This window comes from Argopecten irradians, chromosome 12, assembly GCF_041381155.1.
Source record: "Argopecten irradians isolate NY chromosome 12, Ai_NY, whole genome shotgun sequence".
Lineage (NCBI taxonomy): Eukaryota > Metazoa > Mollusca > Bivalvia > Pectinida > Pectinidae > Argopecten > Argopecten irradians.
Window position 1 is genome coordinate 40,741,722 of NC_091145.1, and position 23,571 is coordinate 40,765,292.

Here is a 23,571-nt window from a genome sequence, read left to right on the forward strand (position 1 = left end):
ATCCCTCAAATACAGGACTAACTCAAATGCAGGACTGTCCTGCATATATGGGAGTGTCCCCAACCTGATGATTATAATTATCAATGCAAGCAGGAATTGTCCACTTCTAGTACTAATCCTCATTTTTTTTCTTTCGTAATTATGGGACTGAAACACCCTAATTAGTTAAATCTGAAGCAGTATGTATGACTATGCCTAAAGTACACTACAGTGTAACGTTAGGCCTACATGTACTCTAACGTTATCTGTTACTATCGATTGTACCAAACGTGTACGTTACAGTAACACGTAACTATCGATAGAGTTCATAACTTTATAGGGCATTCTTCTAACACATAAAACTAAATCATCGTAATGTTTTATCGTCAAAGTGCTTTCCTACCATCTCTGGGTCCTTTTGGTCTGTCGAGAGACCCATTCATGGCCAATACTTCGACGTGAACTGGGCTTCCCAAAGTAAGAAATGTGCGTGCCGGGGAAGTTTGTTGACATGTGCAAAGGTTTACGGGTTGTCGTAAAACCATGGAAAAATATTTTTTTACTAAATGCTTATTTAAAACATTTGATGTTTAAAAACCATTAATCTCAAATTTTCATATGAGATTTTTATGCATTTATCTCTGATGAAACTAATAATTATCGAATTTGATAAAAACAATTTTCAGCAATCGCAAACAGAAACAGAAACCGGAAGTAAACAAGTCCAGCAAAACAAAAACAAGTTTGGCTGCAGGTAAGATCTAAAAGTAGTTATTAACTATTCAGATGTTAAGTTTGTCTTCAATATTCACTTACCATGTAAATAGAACTCTGTCCAACACACGGTTGATTATGTCAAGGATCATGTTTGCATTATTGAATCCTAAATATAATTAACCCCCGGATTTCTTATCGTGTTTTGATTGTACACGTGCACGTGAGACACTCATGATCGATCATGTAGTCATGATCAGCAGGCCTAGCGTCATGTTACCCAAGTTGAATCCAACTCAGAGCGGCTAGTTTACGACCACAAATTACTCTAATATGACCTAAGGCAAAGCCTCAGAAGAGCTCAGAAGAGCGCAGCATGTAAACAAAATATAAATATAGCAAAGCATATCGTAGTGTTCTACCGAACATCATGATTATTATAATCTTTATTTCCATATCGTAGTGTTCTACCGAACATCATGATTATTATTATCTTTATTTCCATATCGTAGTGTTCTACCGAACATCATGATTATTCTTATCTTTATTTCCATATCGTAGTGTTCTACCGAACATCATGATTATTATAATCTTTATTTCCATATCGTAGTGTTCTACCGAACATCATGATTATTCTATCTTTATTTCCATATCGTTACTTATTCTACCGAACATCATGATTATTATAATCTTTATTTCCATATCGTAGTGTTCTACCGAACATCATGATTATTATAATCTTTATTTCCATATCGTAGTGTTCTACCGAACATCATGATTATTCTTATCTTTATTTCCATATCGTAGTGTTCTACCGAACATCATGATTATTTAATCTTTATTTCCATATCGTAGTGTTCTACCAAACATCATGATTATTATAATCTTTATTTCCATATCGTAGTGTTCTACCGAACATCATGATTATTATAATCTTTATTTCCATATCGTAGTGTTCTACGAACATCATGATTATTATAATCTTTATTTCCATATCGTAGTGTTCTACCGAACATCATGATTATTATAATCTTTATTTCCATATCGTAGTGTTCTACAGAACATCATGATTATTATAATCTTTATTTCCATATCGTAGTGTTCTACTGAACATCATGATTATTATAATCTTTATTTCCATATCGTAGTGTTCTACTGAACATCATGATTATTATAATCTTTATTTCCATATCGTAGTGTTCTACAGAACATCATGATTATTATAATCTTTATTTCCATATCGTAGTGTTCTACTGAACATCATGATTATTATAATCTTTATTTCCATATCGTAGTGTTCTACCGAACATCATGATTATTATAATCTTTATTTCCATATCGTAGTGTTCTACAGAACATCATGATTATTGTAATCTTTATTTCCATATCGTAGTGTTCTACTGAACATCATGATTATTATAATCTTTATTTCCATATCGTAGTGTTCTACTGAACATCATGATTATTATAATCTTTATTTCCATATCGTAGTGTTCTACCGAACATCATGATTATTATAATCTTTATTTCCATATCGTAGTGTTCTACAGAACATCATGATTATTATAATCTTTATTTCCATATCGTAGTGTTCTACCGAACATCATGATTATTATTATCTTTATTTCCATATCGTAGTGTTCTACTGAACATCATGATTATTATTATAATCTTTATTTCCATATCGTAGTGTTCTACCGAACATCATGATTATTATAATCTTTATTTCCATATCGTAGTATTCTACCGAACATCATGATTATTATAATCTTTATTTCCATATCGTAGTGTTCTACCGAACATCATGATTATTATAATCTTTATTTCCATATCGTAGTGTTCTACCGAACATCATGATTATTATAATCTTTATTTCCATATCGTAGTGTTCTACCGAACATCATGATTATTATAATCTTTATTTCCATATCGTAGTGTTCTACCGAACATCATGATTATTATAATCTTTATTTCCATATCGTAGTGTTCTACTGAACATCATGATTATTATAATCTTTATTTCCATATCGTAGTGTTCTACCGAACATCATGATTATTATAATCTTTATTTCCATATCGTAGTGTTCTACCGAACATCATGATTATTATAATCTTTATTTCCATATCGTAGTGTTCTACCGAACATCATGATTATTATAATCTGTATTTCCATATCGTAGTGTTCTACCGAACATCATGATTATTATTATCTTTATTTCCATATCGTAGTGTTCTACTGAACATCATGATTATTTATAATCTTTATTTCCATATCGTAGTGTTCTCTAATACATCATGATTATTATAATCTTTATTTCCATATCGTAGTGTTCTACCGAACATCATGATTATTATTATCTTTATTTCCATATCGTAGTGTTCTACCGAACATCATGATTATTATAATCTTTATTTCCATATCGTAGTGTTCTACCGAACATCATGATTATTATAATCTTTATTTCCATATCGTAGTGTTCTACTGAACATCATGATTATCATTATCTTTATTTCCATATCGTAGTGTTCTACCGAACATCATGATTATTATAATCTTTATTTCCATATCGTAGTGTTCTACCGAACATCATGATTATTATTATCTTTATTTCCATATCGTAGTGTTCTACTGAACATCATCATTATTATAATCTTTATTTCCATATCGTAGTGTTCTACCGAACATCATCATTATTATAATCTTTATTTCCATATCGTAGTGTTCTACCGAACATCATGATTATTATTATCTTTATTTCCATATCGTAGTGTTCTACCGAACATCATGATTATTATTATCTTTATTTCCATATCGTAGTGTTCTACCGAACATCATGATTATTATTATCTTTATTTCCATATCGTAGTGTTCTACCGAACATCATGATTATTATAATCTTTATTTCCATATCGTAGTGTTCTACCGAACATCATGATTATTATTATCTTTATTTCCATATCGTAGTGTTCTACCGAACATCATGATTATTATAATCTTTATTTCCATATCGTAGTGTTCTACCGAACATCATCATTATTATAATCTTTATTTCCTATAACATGTTGCTCACCACTTGCCAAATGAGCTCTATTTTGCTGCGTAATATTTGTCTATTTTCATTTACCAACATTACTGGTCGTAATAATATGACTGAAGGCAATGTCTTAAAGGGCGCAGCCAGATGTTTCAGTGCCTATTGCAGTGATTTTTTAGGTACATTTGGGGCCGAATAAAGGCCCATTCCCCTATAGAAATTTTGCCCAAATAAAGAAAAACTCTTAAGAATATACATATTTCAAGAAAAATACTATGTATTTTTTCCCAATTGCAAAGGTACGTACAGGCCCCTGGAATTATTAAATCACTGTACTGATGATATGTACAGCACAACGTTAAAAAAATAACGCAGCTGAATTATCTGTTTATTTTTTATTCATATATTCGAACTTTGTCCTTGTCCAAAAACCCTCATTTGAGAAGGAAACCCCCATAAGAGAATGAAGAAATTTTATTTCCGTTACGGATATTCCATTTTTTGTCAACTTGTGATATTGAAAGGTAGTCGAATTCATTTGAACACTTGCAAATAAAGAGCAGATAGCACTGAGCTTCTGCCGGATAAAGATAATTTTGTCAGATCATAAGAGCGTTTGAACCACTCGATTATATAATGAGCTTACTTCAAAGCATCATATTGATGGTGATTACCCATGATTCCCCTCCCCATAGGTATAAAAAATGGCAGCCGCAAACTGAAGCTGTCAGTGTGTGGGATTTGATTTTAAAGTGTACACGGAACGGAAAATGATATTTATATATGTTATTCTGTTTGATCTCCTGACAAGAATGTTGAAAACCGCATGAGAATCAGCCACTTCAGTACTGAGATACCGCCTTCCAAAGTGCTCGATTTTTACCTGTATATCGACTGCTAATCAGGGAATCGGCTGCTCATGCTGATTTGGGGAATAACCGGATGTGACGTTATTGGTATTATCTAATGATCGATATTGACCAAAATTCACAACGTATTGAATTTCCGAAATCTAGCAACTATATCAGAAATATCAAAATTCTGACATTGAGCATTATATTTGCATTGTTCTTTCTCGACATGTCTTTTGTAGATAATTTTGTAGTTTCTATTATAAAAATACATTTACATGTAACCAGAAACATGTATACAAAACAAATGTATGAGTCTTTCTGAAATGTATACATCTAGTGATTGATACATTTGTTATGTTCGAACGGTATATTTTACTGTTAACCAAGGATTTATAAGTGTAAACAAATATGACATTATTACATAATGGTCCATCGATCGCTAACTTACCTGTGATCTCACTTTTGACACCTTACGCGAGCTAATCAACAAAGCATGACAGGTCACTAAACACCTTTCTTATGTAATCTGGTTAGCCCCCTCATTAGTCTCGGTTGACTATGCATTTTAGTTACAGCAGTATACAGGTATAGAGATTACCTGGTAACGCAGCACGACATTGGCTATTCGGAAGTACAGTTCTGATTATGTTCTGTACTTGATATCTGCTACTTGGATTAGACATAGACATGTTCAGTCTCATTTTTTTCGTCTGAACCATGCCTGATTTATTTTTCAATTAAAGACACTAATGAATGAACTTGAGCGAAGGTATAGAGATTACCTGGTAACGCAGCACGACATTGGCTATTCGGAAGTACAGTTCTGATTATGTTCTGTACTTGATATCTGCTACTTGGATTAGACATAGACATGTTCAGTCTCATTTTTTTCGTCTGAACCATGCCTGATTTATTTTTCAATTAAGACACTAATGAATGAACTTGAGCGAACTATCAACAATTCGTCGAATGTACTGTATTATACATTGTATGAAAGCTGAAAGTATTTCATCAAAAAACATATGGATCGATTTCAGATATGACGTAATTAGTTGATGCATTTACATATATGCAAAAAATCTGTTCAGAATCATAACTTAATGGTATGGGTAGGTTTTATGAAAAAGTCAGAAATTTGTAAAGCTGGTTTGACCAGTAGACATTCAACGACCCAAGTCAAACACTGCAGATATACAACGTACGTGGGTTATTATTTACATTTTATTGTGTATAATTATGCAGAAATCGCACAGAGATGTTCATTTATCTACGACAGGTACATCAACATATGCATGGTATAAATCCCTATTTTCAGGCGTATTCCAAACTCATATCTGTGATTGAGGATAATATTAAATAGGTATCGGACATGTACACAGGTATTTATGTCTTCGAAATCGATATTTACAAACATATATTTTATTAGCCCACAATCATCAGATGGTGGGCTATTTAAATCGCCCTGCGTCCGTGGTCCGTCGTCCGTAGTCCGCTGTCCGTCGTCTGTTGTCCGTTGTCCGTCCGTAAACAATGCTAATTGTTATCACTATTGCTTAAAAACTGCTGCAGGGATTTTGTTCAAACTTCACATGGAGGGTCCCCTTGGTCCATATTTGTGCCATACAGATTTTGAGGCTGATCGGAAAAACAAGATGGCCGCCAGGCAGCCATCTTTGATTTTGGCAGTTGAAGTTTGTTATCGATATTTCTTGAGAACTACTGAAGGGATTTTGTTCAAACTTCACATGGAGGTTACCCTTGGTCCCTAGTTGTGCCATACAGATTTTGAGGCTGATAGGAAAAACAAGATGGCCGCCAGGTGGCCATCTTGGATTTTGATATTTAAGGTTTGATATCCCTATTTCTCAAAAAGTGCTGACGGGATCTTTCTCAAATTTAATATGTAGGTTCCCCTAGGGCCCTAGTTGTGCATATTGCATTTTGGGACCGATCAGTCAACAAGATGGCTGCCAGGCAGCCATCTTGGATTTTGTTATCCAAAGTTTGTTATCGCTAATTCTCAGAAAGTAATGAAGGGATCTGTCTCAAAATTCATATGTAGGTTCCCCTAGGACCCTAGTTGGGCATATTTTGATTTGGGGCCGATCGGTCAACAAGATTGCTGCCAGGCAGCCATCTTGGATTTTGATATTCAAAGTTTGTTATCGCTATTTCTCAGAAAGTATTGAATGGATCTTTCTCAAATTTCACATGTAGGTTCCCCTAGGGCCCTAGTTGTGCATATTGCGATTTGGGACCGATTGATTAACAAGATGGCCGCCAAGGAGTCATCTTGGATTTTGAAAGTTGAAGTTTGTTACCGCTATTTCACAAAAGGTACTGAAGCGATCTGTCTCAAATTTTATTTGTAGTATGTTTGAAAAAGTTTAAAAAGTAGAGAAAAGATCCATCTTTCCTTTGTCAGATATAGATCATTCTTTGGTGGGCGCCAAGATCCCTCTGGGATCTCTTGTATTAGATGGCAGACACCGCAAATCGCCACTCTTCTTATGCGAGTAGAGTACGTCCCGTTGTCCTTGTGACGTCACATGTCAGGGGTCCCGAATCGGGGTCAATGGCTTGGGGCTTCAGGTGTGTTCTAGAGAAAAGTCGCATTTTCTCTAATACCGTAATCGCTATGAAACTCGTACTTTCTCCATTCTAAATTTTATCCAATGTCGCATTTATCAAGCCTTATATACCAAACCATTCCGTCCACTTCCAAACCACTTCCATCAGTCCCTGATCGGCCATGTTGTGTGAGTGAGGAGGAGAGAGATGGGAGGTAAAGCCAGTAGTTTGATGTGGTTATTAGCTCACCTGGCCCAAAGGGCCGGTGAGCTTATGTCATGGTGCGGCGTCCGTCGTCCGTCCGTCCGTCCGTCCGTCCGTCCGTCCGTCCGTCCGTCCGTCAACATTTCCTTTAAATCGCTACTAGTCATAGAGTTCTGCATGGATTGTAACCAAATTTGGCCACAAACACCCTTGGGGGATGGGGAACAGAACTTGTATAAATTTTGGCTCTGACCCCCCGGGGGAAAGAGGGGTGGGGCACAATAGAGGAAATAGAGGTAAATCCTATAAATCGCTACTTGTCCTAGAGTTCTGCATGGATTGTAACCAAATTTGGCAACAAACATCCATGGGGGAAGGGGAACAGAACTTGTATAAATTTTGGCTCTGACCCCCCGGGGGCAGGAGGGGCGGGGCCCAATAGGGGAAATAGAGGTAAATCCTATAAATCGCTACTTGTCCTAGAGTTCTGCATGGATTGTAACCAAATTTGGCCACAAACATCCTTGGGGGAAGGGGAACAGAACTTGTATAAATTTTGGCTCTGACCCCCCCGGGGGCAGGAGGGGCGGGGCCCAATAGGGGAAATAGAGGTAAATCCTATAAATCGCTACTTGTCCTAGAGTTCTACATGGATTGTAACCAAATTTGGCCACAAACGTCCTTGGGGGAAGGGGAACAGAACTTGTATAAATTTTGGCTCTGACCCCCCGGGGGCAGGAGGGGCGGGGCCCAATAGGGGAAATAGAGGTAAATCCTATAAATCGCTACTTGTCATAGAGTTCTACATGGATTGTAACCAAATTTGGCCACAAACGTCCTTGGGGGAAGGGGAACAGAACTTGTATAAATTTTGGCTCTGACCCCCTGGGGGCAGGAGGGGCGGGGCCCAATAGGGGAAATAGAGGTAAATCCTATAAATCGCTACTTGTCCTAGAGATCTGCATGGATTGTAACCAAATTTAGCCACAAACATCCATGTGGGAAGGGGAATAGAACTTGTATAAATTTTGGCTCTGACCCCCGGGGGCAGGAGGGGTGGGGCCCAATAGAGGAAATAGAGGTAAATCGTATAAATCGCTACTTGTCCTAGAGTTCTACATGGATTGTAACCAAATTTGGCCACAAACGTCCTTAGAGGAAGGGGAACAGAACTTGTATAAAGTTTTATTCTGACCCCTGGGGGCAGGAGGGGCGGTGCCCAATAGAGGAAATATAGGTAAATCCTATAAATTGCTACTTGTCCTAGAGTTCTCCATGGATTGTAACCAAATTTAGCCACAAACATCCATGGGGGAAGGGGAACAGAACTTGTATAAATTTTGGCTCTGACCCCCCCCCCCCCTGGGGGCAGGAGGGATGGGGCCCAATAGGAGAATTAGAGGTAAATATTCGAATTCCTTCAGAAAAGAAACAATGAACCTGTATGTTATTGTGATATTATTTGTTAGACTTCCATAGTCCCTGATCGCCATGTTGTGTGAGTGAGGAGGAGAGAGATGGGAGGTAAAGCCAGTAGTTTGATGTGTTATTGTGATATTATTTGTTCAGACTTCCATTAGTCCCTGATCGGCCATGTTGTGTGAGTGAGGAGGAGAGAGATGGGAGGTAAAGCCAGTAGTTTGATGTAGTTATTGTGATATTATTTGTTCAGACTTCCATCAGTCCCTGATCGGCCATATTGTGTGAGTGAGGAGGAGAGAGATGGGAGGTAAAGCCAGTAGTTTGATGTGGTTATTGTGATATTATTTGTTCAGACTTCCACCAGTCCCTGAATCGGCCATGTTGTTGTGAGTGAGGAGGAGAGAGAGATGGGAGGTAAAGCCAGTAGTTTGATGTGGTTATTGTGATATTATTTGTTCAGACTTCCACCAGTCCCTGATCGGCCATGTTGTGTGAGTGAGGAGGAGAGAGATGGGAGGTAAAGCCAGTAGTTTGATGTGGTTATTGTGATATTATTTGTTCATAGGCTTCCACCATTCCTTGATCGGCCATGTTGTGTGAGTGAGGAGGTGATCGAGAAGGGAGGTAAAGCCATTAGTTTGATGTGGTTATTGTGATATTATTTGTTCAGACTTCCATTAGTCCCTGATCGGCCATGTTGTGTGAGTGAGGAGGAGAGAGATGGGAGGTAAAGCCAGTAGTTTGATGTGGTTATTGTGATATTATTTGTTCAGACTTCCATCAGTCCCTGATCGGCCATGTTGTGTGAGTGAGGAGGAGAGAGATGGGAGGTAAAGCCAGTAGTTTGATGTGGTTATTGTGATATTATTTGTTCAGACTTCCATCAGTCCCTGATCGGCCATGTTGTGTGAGTGAGGAGGAGAGAGATGGGAGGTAAAGCCAGTAGTTTGATGTGGTTATTGTGATATTATTTGTTCAGACTTCCATCAGTCCCTGATCGGCCATGTTGTGTGAGTGAGGAGGAGAGAGATGGGAGGTAAAGCCAGTAGTTTGATGTGGTGTAACCCACCAAACAAAGACTCCTACATCTACAGCTACAAGTTACCTCCCCCTAGTTTTAACTACAACTGGACTGACCTTCACTACGCAGCTAGCCATGGGAATATTTCAAGAATACAAGAAATTTTAAGCAAATCAGGTTAGTGTTGCATATCTATATTTTTTGAATTTGTATGATTAAAGATGCTCCACCACTGATTCAGGATAATTTTAGCTCACCTGGCCTGAAAGGCTGGTGAGCTTATGTCATGGCCCACCGTCCATCCGTCGGTCCGTCGTCTGTCCGTCCGTCCATCCATCCGTCATCTGTCTGTCAACATTTCCTTTAAATCGCTACTTGTCATAGAGTTCTGCATGGATTGTAACCAAATTTGGCCACAAACATCCTTGGGGGAAGGGGAGCAGAACTTGTATAAATTTTGGCTCTGACCCTCTGGGGGCAGGAGGGCTGGGGCCCAATAGGAAATTAGAGGTAAATCCTATAAATTGCTACTTGTCCTAAAGTTCTTCATGGATAATAGCCAAATTTGGCCACAAATATCCTTGGGGAAAGGGGAACATAACTTGTATAAATCTTGGCTCTGACCCCCCGGGGGCAGGAGGGGCAGGACCAAATAGGGGAAATAGAGGTAAATCCTATAAATCGCTACTTGTCCTAGAGTTCTGCATGGATTGTAACCAACTTTGGCCACAAACATCCTTGGGGGAAGGGAAACAGAACTTGTATAAATATTGGCTCTGACCCCGTGGGGGCAGGAGGGGCGGGGCCCAATAGGGAAATTAGAGGTAAATATTCAAATTCCTTCAGAAAAGAAACAATGAACCTGTATTTAGAACATCACTTGGCATTACAAACCAGGTGAGCGATACAGGCCATCTGGGCCTCTTGTTTCTCTATCAAAAACAGGAGCAGAAGAATTAGTCTTATGAGTTACAAAAAATACTTACTTTACACCATTACCACATTTGAAAAGTTTGAGCTTCTTATTTTATTTGAAGATAGAAATATTAAAAATAAGTAATTGCATCCCAAAAAAAAATCTTGTGACACTACATTCTAAATGGAATGAGGTACTGACTGCACATGTATTTTATATTATTTTTTGTGTTAATAAGACATACATGATTAAACACTAGTTCTTTTTCAAATGATGAACATCGTTTATACTCTGTGGACGGTGGAGCATCTTTAGGAACTACCTATAGCTCTGCTTAGTTATCAGTATATATATGATACTTGAATATCTGAACTGATATAATTCAAAAAGGACACTGCATCCAAGATCTGAGATCTTGAATATCATAGGTGAAGGTTAGTTATCAAATAAACTCAAAATTCTTTAATCACATATGATATTTTACAGGTCAATTAAATATCAGGCTTCTCTACGTCATCCTGATTAAGTAGTAATCATTGAAAAATTATAATCCTATTTGTCCAGTGACCTTGAAAAGTACCTTTGATTATTACAGAATAAATAGTATATCAGTGCATTTGATCTAATTATGTTTATTTTATTGTGTTTTTTATTTATTTTTTTTGACAAAAATATCCTTCATAATATGTTTGCCTATTTGCTGAGGTGACCACTTGTACATTTATAGGTCAAAATCTCAGTTTCATTATTTCAAACAAGTTAAGCTACTGATATACACTAATGCCTTGGTTTTAAGCTCACCTAAGACAAAGTCTATTTTGCTCAGTTTTCATTGGAAATGAGTCTAACTTGGTTAGAATCATTAGCCTGAGATAGCATTTTAACATCATATCTAATTGGTTCTGGCCAACCCCCTGGGAGCAGAGGGGCGGGGACAAAAGGGGTCAAAATGGCAAAAAAAAAAGATTCATACACATGTTAATTACAAAGACCAGCCTAAATGTGTACATGTATGTAAGTAATAAACTAATAAAGATGACGAAGTTATTGTTCCTTAAAATATTTATTTTTGATAGGAACCAGAAGTCTGAACCACCAGGACTACTATGGTAAGACACCGCTGTACTGGGCAGCTTATAAAGGCTACAAGTCATGTGTGGAGGAACTCCTCAAGTCTGGTGCCTCTGTGAACATTCACTGTCGACATGGAGGGACACCGCTACATGCTGTGGTCGGTCTATACCCGGACTGTGCCTTACTCCTTATACAAGTAAGTTCAAGGTCACATATAGGTCAGTTATAGACTTCTGTGGTATGTTACAAGTGATACCAATAAATAAGGTCAAGGTCACTTACAAATATGGTCGACTACAGACATCAGAGTTGTGTTACAAGTTATACTAATAATTAAAAGGTCAGATACTGGTAGGCTACAGACATCTGTGTTGTGTTACAAGTGATACCAATAAGGTCAAGGTCAGATACAGGTTGGCTACAGACATCTGAGTTGTGTTACAAGTGATACCAATAAGGTCAAGGTCAGATACAGGTTGGCTACAGACATCTGAGTTGTGTTACAAGTGATACCAATAAGGTCAAGGTCAGATACAGGTCGGCTACAGCGACGTCTGAGTTGTGTTACAAGTGATACCAATAAGGTCAAGGTCAGATACAGGTCGGCTACAGACATCTGTGTTGTGTTACAAGTGATACCAATAAGGTCAAGGTCAGATACAGGTTGGCTACAGACATCTGAGTTGTGTTACAAGTGATACCAATAAGGTCAAGGTCAGATACAGGTTGGCTACAGACATCTGAGTTGTGTTATCAAGATATAATTGTGATTTGTTTAAAATTCTTAAGATAACCTATCATAAGGAGCAAATTTTCTGTTTTATCTTTAGATAAAAATTCTCATGTGAATGGGGAGTTGAAAAATATGTTGAATTTTTAATAGTAAAACCAGTATTTAATTATCTTTTTCTTGAATCTTACAGTTATAACATCATGCTGATTTAAATATAACAAGTTTTCTGTGCCTTCAGCATGGAGCCAATGTGAACCAGGTGGATAACTGGGGTATGACACCAATGTACTTAGCAGCATCTAGTGGTCAGCTGGAGGTCATCAAGTACTTGTTGGCAGCTGGGGCGAAACCCTCATATAAAAACAAGGTTAGTGTTATGACAAAGAATCACAGATATAGAAGAACAGGTACATCAAACAAATGTTTGAATCCTTCACACAAAAAGCAGTGGTAAGAGGTCATCAAGTGCCTGTTGACAGTGAATGCAAAGCCCTTACACAAAAACAAAGTCTGCTTGTGACATACTTGGATGAATGGCTACCAAGTTTGTTCAAATGAATGACCTTGATCTTCATTCAAGGTCATCGGGGTCAAAAATGCTAAAATCCTTAAAAAAACTTCTTCTCAAGAACCAGAAGGCCCAGGGTACTGATATTGGGCCTGTAACATGCTGGGATGAAAGGCTACCCAGTTTGTTCAAGTGATGACCTTGAACTTCATTCAAAGTCACAGGGTTCAAAAAGGCTAAAATCTTTAAACTACTTCTTCTCAAGAACCAGAAGGCCCAGGGTACTGATATTGGGCATGTAGCATGCTTGGATAAAGGGCTACCAGGTTTGTTCAAATGAATGACATTTGATCTTCATTCAAGGTAACAGGTTTAAAATAGGCTAAAATCTAGAGACCTTATATTGGGTTTTTGGCATGCTTGGATGAAGTGCTACCAATTTTCTTCAAATGAATGACCTTGACCTTCATTTAAGGTCACAGGGGTCAAATAGGCTAAAACCTTTAAATGATTTCTTCTCAAGAACCAAAAGGCCCAGAGAACTGATATTGAGCCTGTAGAATGCTGTGATGAAGTGCTACCAAGTTTGTTCAAGTGTATGACCTTGACCCTCATTCAAAGTCATAGGGATCAAAAAGGTTAAAATATTTTAAACAACTTCTTCTCAAGAACCAGAAAGCCCAGAGTACTGATATTGGGCCTCTAGCATGCTGGGATGAAGGGCTACTAAGTTTTTTCGAGTGAATGACCTTGACCTTCCATTAAGGTCATAGAGGTCAAATAGGCTAAAATCTTTTAATCGACTTCTTTTCAAGAACCAGAAGGCCCAGAGTACTAATATTTGGCCAGTAGCATGCTGAGATGAAGTGCTACAAAGTTTGTTCTATAAATGAACTTGACCTTCATTCAAAGTCAAAGGGGTCAAATAGGCTATAATCCCTTAAACAACCTCTTGTGAATAACTAAGAGGTCCAGGGCACTTATATTTGGCCTATGGCATACTGGGATAAAGGGCTACCAAATTCATTCAAATGAATGAACTTGATCTTCATTCGAGGTCACAGGGGTCAAAAAGGCTAAAATATTTTAAACAACTTCTTCTCAAGAACCTGAATGCCCAGGGTACTGATGTTGGGCCTGTAGCATGCTGGGATAAAGGGCTACCAGGTTTGTTCAAATGTATGACCTTGACCCTCATTCAAGGTCATAGGGGTCATATAGGCTAAATCTTTAAACAACTTCTTGAGAATAACTAAGAGGTCTAGAGACCTGATATTGGGCCTGTGGTATGGTGGGATGAAGGGCTATCAAGTGTGTTCAAAGGAATGACCTTGACCTTCATTCAAGGTCACAGGGGTCAAATAGGCTTAAGTCTTTAAAAGACTTCTTGAGTCCTAGAGATTGGATATTGGACTTGTAGCATGGTGGGGACCAAGAGACCTTCCTTAATAGTCTAATTCATCAAATATATCAGAACCTGAACTTCTTAAAAGTTAATCGGGGATTAAACCTAAGGATTTGAACCTGAACTTCTTCTATTAAATGAGTTCTTTGTATTGCCTTACTTGTTTGCCACTACTATATTCTTTGAGTGTTGTATTGTGCCAATAGTCAGATGAATGTTAAGGCCCATGGGCCTCTTGTTCTATAACCAGTGTTACTGTGAAATCATTTATTTCTGTTGGGCTCAATTTTCATGGATTCTAAAATTTTACAATTTCGTTGGCACTTAAATTCGTGGAGAAGACCTACACATTACCGTTAAAATACACAGTTGACACTGTCACCTGTATTGTTTGATCTCTCAAGCGGAACTAAGCTCTACCACACAACACAGTTACAATCACAATCTAGAGTCTGTACTCAGCCAGTGTTTTTACAGATGTGTCCAACAAACAATTAGCGTGTCACATTGATAGAGTCATGATATACTCAATCAATCATGTACATGTAGATGAAGTCTATGAAATTCTGAAAACTATTTTTGTTTGAACAATATTTTCCAACTTTTAACTTGTCATGCTTGTCCCTGAAATAGACCTTATGTAGTGAGGTAATAATCATCCTACAATGTATGAATGCATAAACTTACATGACATTGGTATAGGTATATATATTTTTGTGGGGATGAAAATTCGTTGATTTTGGTCAAAAAATGAAATCCACAAAAAATTAAACCCCCACGAAAATGAATGATTTCACAGTATTGTTATAAACATATAACAGACATCTTATAGAAACTTTGTATAAGCTTGAAAACATATTTTGAACTTCCTCTGAAGTTAAATCAGTGCAATTTGGCTGAAACTTGCCTGAAATGATCCTGATATGATCTTGACAAAGTATTGTTACATCTCTGGTTGATCCCAAATCGAAGATGGCTACCATTACACCATATCTAATTTATTTCCTATACAACTATTGCCAAGAAAATCAGCTGACCGTTAAGGCCCTTGGACCTCTTGTTCTCTTTGCAGAAAACTGGAGACATTCCAAAGCAGCTGGGCGTTCATAAACAGTTCTGTGATTGGCTTTTGAAATTATCAAAGAACCCTCCATCTCTGCAGCAGTTGTGTCGGATCAAGGTCAGGGAAGGACTTGGGGAGTCCTTGGTTCTCAAGATGAACACACTGAATATGCCAACAAAGATCAAGGACTATATATTGCTGGATGAGTTTAGCTAGGCTTCAGACATTATTAAATTACCGTGTATAGTGATCAGGAGAGGCATAATTTTGTACATCCTTGATACTCCAGTTTTTCCGATCTCCACACCCCTGGACTATCTCATAGTAAAACTGAAGGCAGCTCAGGGGAACAAATCTGAACCAATCACAGGCCTGCAAAAAATGTCTTTGAAAACTGCAGAGAGAGCGATGCCCAATTTCAAGCCACACATAGCAGTCAATCAAAGGACTAAAAGACCTGTTCTGTTGCCTCTAGATTTACAATGAGATAGTCCAGGGGTGTAGAGATTGTAAGTGATCGGAACCCCTGGAGTATCGAGGATGAATTTTGCATTGGTTGTGTCTGTATGCTCTGTCACATAAGATCTACCGTATTTGCCATGATCAGCGCCATGAACGCTTAAAAATTGTAACAATGGATGACACTTATAAGGAAAACAAAACACAATTTGGGGACAAAAAAAACTAAAAGTCAGCCATATCTTAACTCATTCTGTACTCCTGGCATATTAATTTACAGTCAACATATATATGCCTTCTTTCCTGTGAGACACATTATTATGTTGTGATTCACATGTGAAAGACTCACAAGTTTATGTTATGTGGGGTACAATGCTGATGTTATAAGCATCACAGTTTTAAAACATTATTAATACAGCAAATCCATGGGATGGGTAATTTAGGGCGCTATTAGGTGTAGGGGCACTAATTACGGCAAATACGGTTTGAATTTTCTATCTGGGTCCTAACTTTACCAATTAAGGTGATAGACAACAGAGGTAAATGTGGTCCATGTTTGATCTTTTTATTACATCAACAAATCCACCACAACTTCTGGTGGGGAGTTCTAATTCTCCAAATGTCTTAATTAGGTTCAACTTATACTGCTCAACATGTAATTATATTTTTTCAGCTACAAACCTTTTTAAGCAAATTCTATAGTACTTTCCTCTTTAGAGTTCACTTCTGTTTTAAGGTAGAATTTGATAGAATTATGCCAGGTTGTGAAATTATTCCGCAAAAGATATACTTGTATATGTTTATATGTAGTATGGGGCTCTATAACACAAAATCTAAGACATACATTGCAGATGTATTTTGTTTAATAGAGGCATAGAGTTTCTTCTCTAAATCTTGATATACATTTCATTTCCACAATATTATATGCATTTGTACATCATGCATTTAATTTAGTGATGTATAAATGTGCACAGAGAATAAACAATATTCTATGTGAAATATTTTGTATGTCTCAGATACTTGTTTGGTTGATAAGTTATGTTGTTTGATAGAAGTTTATATTGATGTGATACTGAACGTAGGATTTGACTCAGATTTCTTAGCATGTTTTAGGACTTACCTTTACTAGTTTAGTTCAATATTTCTCAGCTTATCACACTTAAGCAGACATATATAACATGGAAGTTGAGATATTTATTTATGTTATATTTTCCTGAAAGCATTTCCTGCTTTACTTGTTGTGTATATGATAGTGCAATTTTCTTCATTTTAATTTAAAAAAACTGATTTCTTATATTTATGGAATCATACCACTATTTTGAAATGTTGCCATGGTATATATATATATAGTTTCAATTACACTGAAGTAATCAAGAGCTTCTGATTGCAGAAGGTTGAAATATGAAGATGTTTGTTCTCTGAATACATTAGAGTTATCTCCCTTTTGATTTTATTTCAAAAACAAATTTTCTTGCTGGTGTGATTTATTAAGAATTTCTTCTCTCTATTACCAGTCATTACTTTGATGTTGATAACAATTGGCCACCATTTAAGTAAAGTAGTTTTGACGTAATGGGATCATTGTATCACATCTATCCTGTATCAATGTGTCGTCAATGTGTTGTCAATATAAACAGAATGTCTAGATATATTTATATGTTGACTTCATCAATTAACTGTTATCCAGCTTTAATATCACAGGATTGATTTATTTACTGTGCATTTTTGTTGTGCATCTTGTGCACATCACATATACATTCCATGATTCAATCACATAACAAACCAATCAAATATGTGCCATGTTACTGTGGATGGTGATTTATTTACAGAACTTTTTGTGTATTTGTTGGATAGCAGTGTTTGGTTTTGGTTGTTTATATTTTACTTGTATTTAACATCACAATTAAAGCCATACACTGTTGGTATTATGTATTGTGATACTTTATAATTGTTAGCTTTAATGATAAATCATGTCTCCCAATTTATTTTTAATAATTGTGCAATGCTTTATGCTTTAATAATGTCTTTCTTATTTTTATTTCAATAACATGTACATAGCTTTAATTGAATCAGACAATATTTGAGCAGGTGCTCCATTTGATACATTTTACATTACACTTGACTTTTTATAGAAACACATATAAGAGGGGCCTTATATGATGGGTACACGGTCTGATTATAGTAACTTAACCAGATGGATGATTGTTTGGCTGCAGGCCCTTAGGTGGGGTGTAGGTTCCTTGCCGCAGACTCTGAGGTAGCACTATATTTACTAGGCCTTAAGCCCATTTGGTGGGATCATATTTTTTTTCTGGCCTCAAGGTGAAGACAAAAGACAGGATTCTATGATCCTAATGTAACTTGCATTAACAAAAATTGACTTGGTCCTCAAATTAAGAGATAGGTGTATGTAATAAGGACAACTGAGAAAACTTGAATTAAGGTTGCCATTGTGTTATAGCATCAGATAGATAATTTTATAATGCATTGTTTTATCTAGTACAATTTCTATGATATTCACATTTAAAGGATATGCACCTTCCTAAAAGGATACCTAAAGTTTACCCTGTGCTCTATCCATTTGATAATCATTGCCCCTTTACAACCATTCCCCCTCTCAACAATTAATCGACTCCTTGTGAATTGATGTCTACGTTACTATTATTGCCCCTTTGACATCCCTTACATATGGGCCCAATGGAGAACATTGCTTTTGGAGTCATTGCCTCCAAGATTGTTATAACCCACTTGACAAAATCATAAACCCTTGATATTAATTACTTACTTGACTATCATTTAATAATTTAAAGAATGTATACTTTCCAGATAAGTTATGTCAAGGTGACTATTTCCCTGGGCTCTACCTATTTTATGATCATTGCTCCATGCCAACGAATGTCCCCACACATAGACAATCAACATTCTATCCACAGTCATTGCCCTTTTGACACCCCCCCCCCCCCCCTTACATATGGGCCCCGTACAGAATCATTGCTTTTTAACCCTAACCCATTTGACAAACATTGCCCCCTTGATTTTGGCCTTGATTACCATTGATACCCTAACCCATTTGACAAACATTGCCCCCTTGATTTTGGCCTTGATTACCATTGATACCCTAACTCATTTGACAAACATTGCCCCCTTGAGTTTTGGCCTTGATTACCATTGATACCCTAACTCATTTGATTGACAAACATTGCCCCCTTGAGTTTTGGCCTTGATTACCATTGATACCCTTACCCATTTGACAAACATTGCCCCCTTGAGTTTTGGCCTTGATTACCATTGATACCCTAACTCATTTGACAAACATTGCCCCCTTGATTTTTGGCCTTGATTACCATTGATACCCTTACCCATTTGACAAACATTGCCCCCTTGATTTTATGCCTTGATTACCATTGATACCCTAACCCATTTGACAAACATTGCCCCCTTGATTTTATGCCTTGATTACCATTGATACCCTAACCCATTTGACAAGCATTGCCCCCTTGATTTTATGCCTTGATTACCATTGATACCCTAACCCATTTGACAAACATTGCCCCCTTGAGTTTTGGCCTTGATTACCATTGATACCCTAACTCATTTGACAAACATTGCCCCCTTGAGTTTTGGCCTTGATTACCATTGATACCCTAACTCATTTGACAAACATTGCCCCCTTGAGTTTTGGCCTTGATTACCATTGATACCCTAACTCATTTGACAAACATTGCCCCCTTGAGTTTTGGCCTTGATTACCATTGATACCCTAACTCATTTGACAAGCATTGCCCCCTTGATTTTATGCCTTGATTACCATTGATACCCTAACTCATTTGACAAGCATTGCCCCCTTGAGTTTTGGCCTTGATTACCATTGATACCCTAACCCATTTGACAAACATTGCCCCCTTGATTTTTGGCCTTGATTACCATTGATACCCTAACTCATTTGACAAACATTGCCCCCTTGAGTTTTGGCCTTGATTACCATTGATACCCTAACTCATTTGACAAGCATTGCCCCCTTGAGTTTTGGCCTTGATTACCATTGATACCCTAACCCATTTGACAAACATTGCCCCCTTGATTTTTGGCCTTGATTACCATTGATACCCTAACCCATTTGGCAAACATTGCCCCCTTGATTTTATGCCTTGATTACCATTGCTCTTTAGCAGTCTTTACAATTGTCCCCTTGATTGTCATTGCTCAATCACAATTGCCCTTTTTTAATCATCATTCCAAATTGACAATCCTTGCCTCTTTGACAATCATCGCTTCTCCTCTACAGCTCCCCTCCCCCACCTCTACAGCTCCCCTCCCCCACCTTTACAGCTCCCCCCACACCCTTGACAATATATTCCCTTGCACATTAATGTGCAATGTACAGTCACTGTCTATTTGTAAATCTTTGTCCCCTTGACACATTGCCTTTTCAATCACTGTTGTCCATTTGACAATCTCTGGTAATTTCTATCTAGAATCAAACAAGCTAACATTAATGCCTAGCCGATTGTTTTATGGCTATCAATAAGGGATGTACTGTACACAAAACAATTCTGAATTAGAGATACAGTGGAAAATTAAGTTGTCTTCTCACCAAAGGAATTAGCCATGAATGCTATGCTTATATCTCAGAGTAACCACAACTATAGTGTATATTGTACTATTTTATAGTTTTATAAATGAAATGCAAAAACGACATATTTTAATTGAGAAACATTTATATCATCTGAAACAATTATTTTAAATTGAATTTCAGTCTCTGACATGATACCCCTGGAAGCATGAAGCCAGAAGATATTGATAATGATTAAGTGTAACTCAAATGTAGCAACATTTCTATAAACACAGATATATAAAAGTGTTTAACAATGTATTGGTATTGCCTTGGTGATTAAGTTACATAACTTTAAAATTCTCCATAGGAAATCATCAACATGGACTTTCCCCATAATTCATTATGGAGAAATTTCAGTACTGTTAAACTATTTCCTTTTGTTACAGAAAGTTGATATAAAGCTTACCAATGTTATTGTTTTGTAAAGCTTACCAAGGGTATTGTTTTCTATAGCTTACCAAGGGTATTGTTTTCTATAGATTACCAAGGGTATGCTTTGGAAAGCTTACCAATGGTATTGTTTTGTAAAACTTACCAAGAGCATTGTTTTGTAAAACTTACCAAGAGCATTGTTTTGTAAAGCTTACCAAGGGTATTGTTTTGTAAAGCTTACCAAGGGTATTGTTTTGTAAAGCTTACCAAGAGCATTGTTTTGTAAAACTTACCAAGAGCATTGTTTTGTAAAGCTTACCAAGGGTATTGTTTTGTAAAGCTTACCAAGGGTATTGTTTTGTAAAGCTTACCAAGGGTATTGTTTTGTAAAACTTACCAAGGGTATTGTTTTGTAAAGCTTACCAAGGGTATTGTTTTGTAAAGCTTACCAAGGGTATTGTTTTGTAAAGCTTACCAAGGGTATTGTTTTGTAAAACTTACCAAGAGCATTGTTTTGTAAAGCTTACCAAGAGCATTGTTTTGTAAAGCTTACCAAGGGTATTGTTTTGTAAAACTTACCAAGAGCATTGTTTTCTATAGCTTACCAGTGGTATTGTTTTCTATAGCTTACCAAGGGTATTGTTTTGTAAAGCTTACCAAGGGTATTGTTTTGTAAAGCTTACCAAGAGCATTGTTTTGTAAAGCTTACCAAGGGTATTGTTTTGTAAAGCTTACCAAGAGCATTGTTTTGTAAAGCTTACCAAGGGTATTGTTTTGTAAAACTTACCAAGAGCATTGTTTTGTAAAGCTTACCAAGGGTATTGTTTTATAAAACTTATCGAGAGCATTGTTTTGTAAAGCTTACCAAGAGCATTGTTTTCTATAGCTTACCAAGAGCATTGTTTCGTAAAGCTTACCAAGGGTATTGTTTTGTAAAACTTACCAAGGGTATTGTTTTGTAAAGCTTACCAAGAGCATTGTTTTGTAAAACTTACCAAGAGCATTGTTTTGTAAAGCTTACCAAGGGTATTGTTTTGTAAAGCTTACCAAGGGTATTGTTTTGTAAAGCTTACCAAGGGTATTGTTTTGTAAAGCTTACCAAGAGCATTGTTTTCTATAGCTTACCAGTGGTATTGTTTTCTATAGCTTACCAAGAGCATTGTTTTGTAAAGCTTACCAAGGGTATTGTTTTGTAAAACTTACCGAGAGCATTGTTTTGTAAAACTTACCAAGGGTATTGTTTTGTAAAGCTTACCAAGAGCATTGTTTTGTAAAGCTTACCAAGGGTATTGTTTTGTAAAACTTACCAAGAGCATTGTTTTGTAAAGCTTACCAAGGGTATTGTTTTGTAAAGCTTACCAAGGGTATTGTTTTGTAAAGCTTACCAAGGGTATTGTTTTGTAAAGCTTACCAGTGGTATTGTTTTCTATAGCTTACCAAGGGTATTGTTTTGTAAAGCTTACCAAGGGTATTGTATTGTAAAGCTTACCAAGAGCATTGTTTTCTATAGCTTACCAAGGGTATTGTTTTATTGCTTTTATCTTGAATTATATAATTGATTTTATTGATCAGTCCAAAAATTTGTTTATCCAACTGTCTAACAGTTGTGAGGAGATATGTATACACATTGTAATGACATTCCACAACTTTCCATAGTAAACACATGTATATTAAACTATACAGGGGATGACTTGACTTTTGTACTTTTATGTATCAGAGCCTATTAAGTATGTCATTTTAAGTGTTTGACCGCTAAGGAACATTAGTGGAAATGAAAAAGTAAATAATAATAAAAATCATTTTAATGATCGAATCACTAATTCACTGCGTTAATGAACGCTTGAGCAACGTCATAAATTTCCAAATGACATCATACTATGATATGTTTTATGGTAGCTCTCATCCTCGGAAACCCCAGTGTCTAAACTCCACTACGCTCGGAAACCACAGTGTCTAAACTCCACTACGCTCGGAAACCACAGTGTCTAAACTCCACTACGCTCGGAAACCACAGTGTCTAAACTCCACTACGCTCGGAAACCACAGTGTCTAAACTCCACTACGCTCGGAAACCACAGTGTCTAAACTCCACTATCCTTCGAAACCACAGTGTCTAAACTTCTCTACGCTCAGAAACCACAATGTCTAAACTCCACTACGCTCGGAAACCACAGTGTCTAAACTTCACTACGCTCAGAAACCACAATGTCTAAACTCCACTACGCTCGGAAAACACAGTGTCTAAACTTCACTACGCTCGGAAACCACAATGTCTAAACTTCACTACGCTCGGAAACCACAGTGTCTAAACTCCACTACACTCGGAAACCACAGTGTCTAAACTTCACTACGCTCATCAGAAACCACAATGTCTAAACTCCACTACGCTCGGAAACCACAGTGTCTAAACTTCACTACGCTCAGAAACCACAATGTCTAAACTCCACTACGCTCGGAAACCACAGTGTCTAAACTCCACTACGCTCGGAAACCACAGTGTCTAAACTTCTCTATGCTCGGAAACCACAGTGTCTAAACTCCACTACGCTCAGAAACCACAGTGTCTAAACTCCACTACGCTCGGAAACCACAGTGTCTAAACTCCACTACGCTCGGAAACCACAGT

The 23,571-nt window shown here is 37.1% G+C and overlaps 1 protein-coding gene across 2 annotated transcripts; it reads left to right on the forward strand.

Moving 5' to 3' along the window:
* The first annotated feature begins 673 nt into the window (after positions 1–673).
* On the forward strand, positions 674–22,632 carry LOC138305191 (ankyrin repeat domain-containing protein 10-like). Of its 2 annotated transcripts, XM_069245624.1 has the most exons (5): positions 674–733; positions 9,759–9,977; positions 11,793–11,986; positions 12,762–12,890; positions 15,509–22,632. In XM_069245624.1, the coding sequence occupies exons 2-5, from the start codon at positions 9,809–9,811 to the stop codon at positions 15,713–15,715; spliced, it is 699 nt and encodes a 232-aa protein (XP_069101725.1). In that variant the 5' UTR covers positions 674–733; positions 9,759–9,808; the 3' UTR covers positions 15,716–22,632. The 2 variants fall into 2 exon arrangements, with proteins under 2 accessions (XP_069101725.1, XP_069101726.1); XM_069245625.1 differs by lacking the exon at positions 674–733 and having other exon boundaries at positions 9,209–9,977.
* The last annotated feature ends 939 nt before the right edge of the window (positions 22,633–23,571 follow it).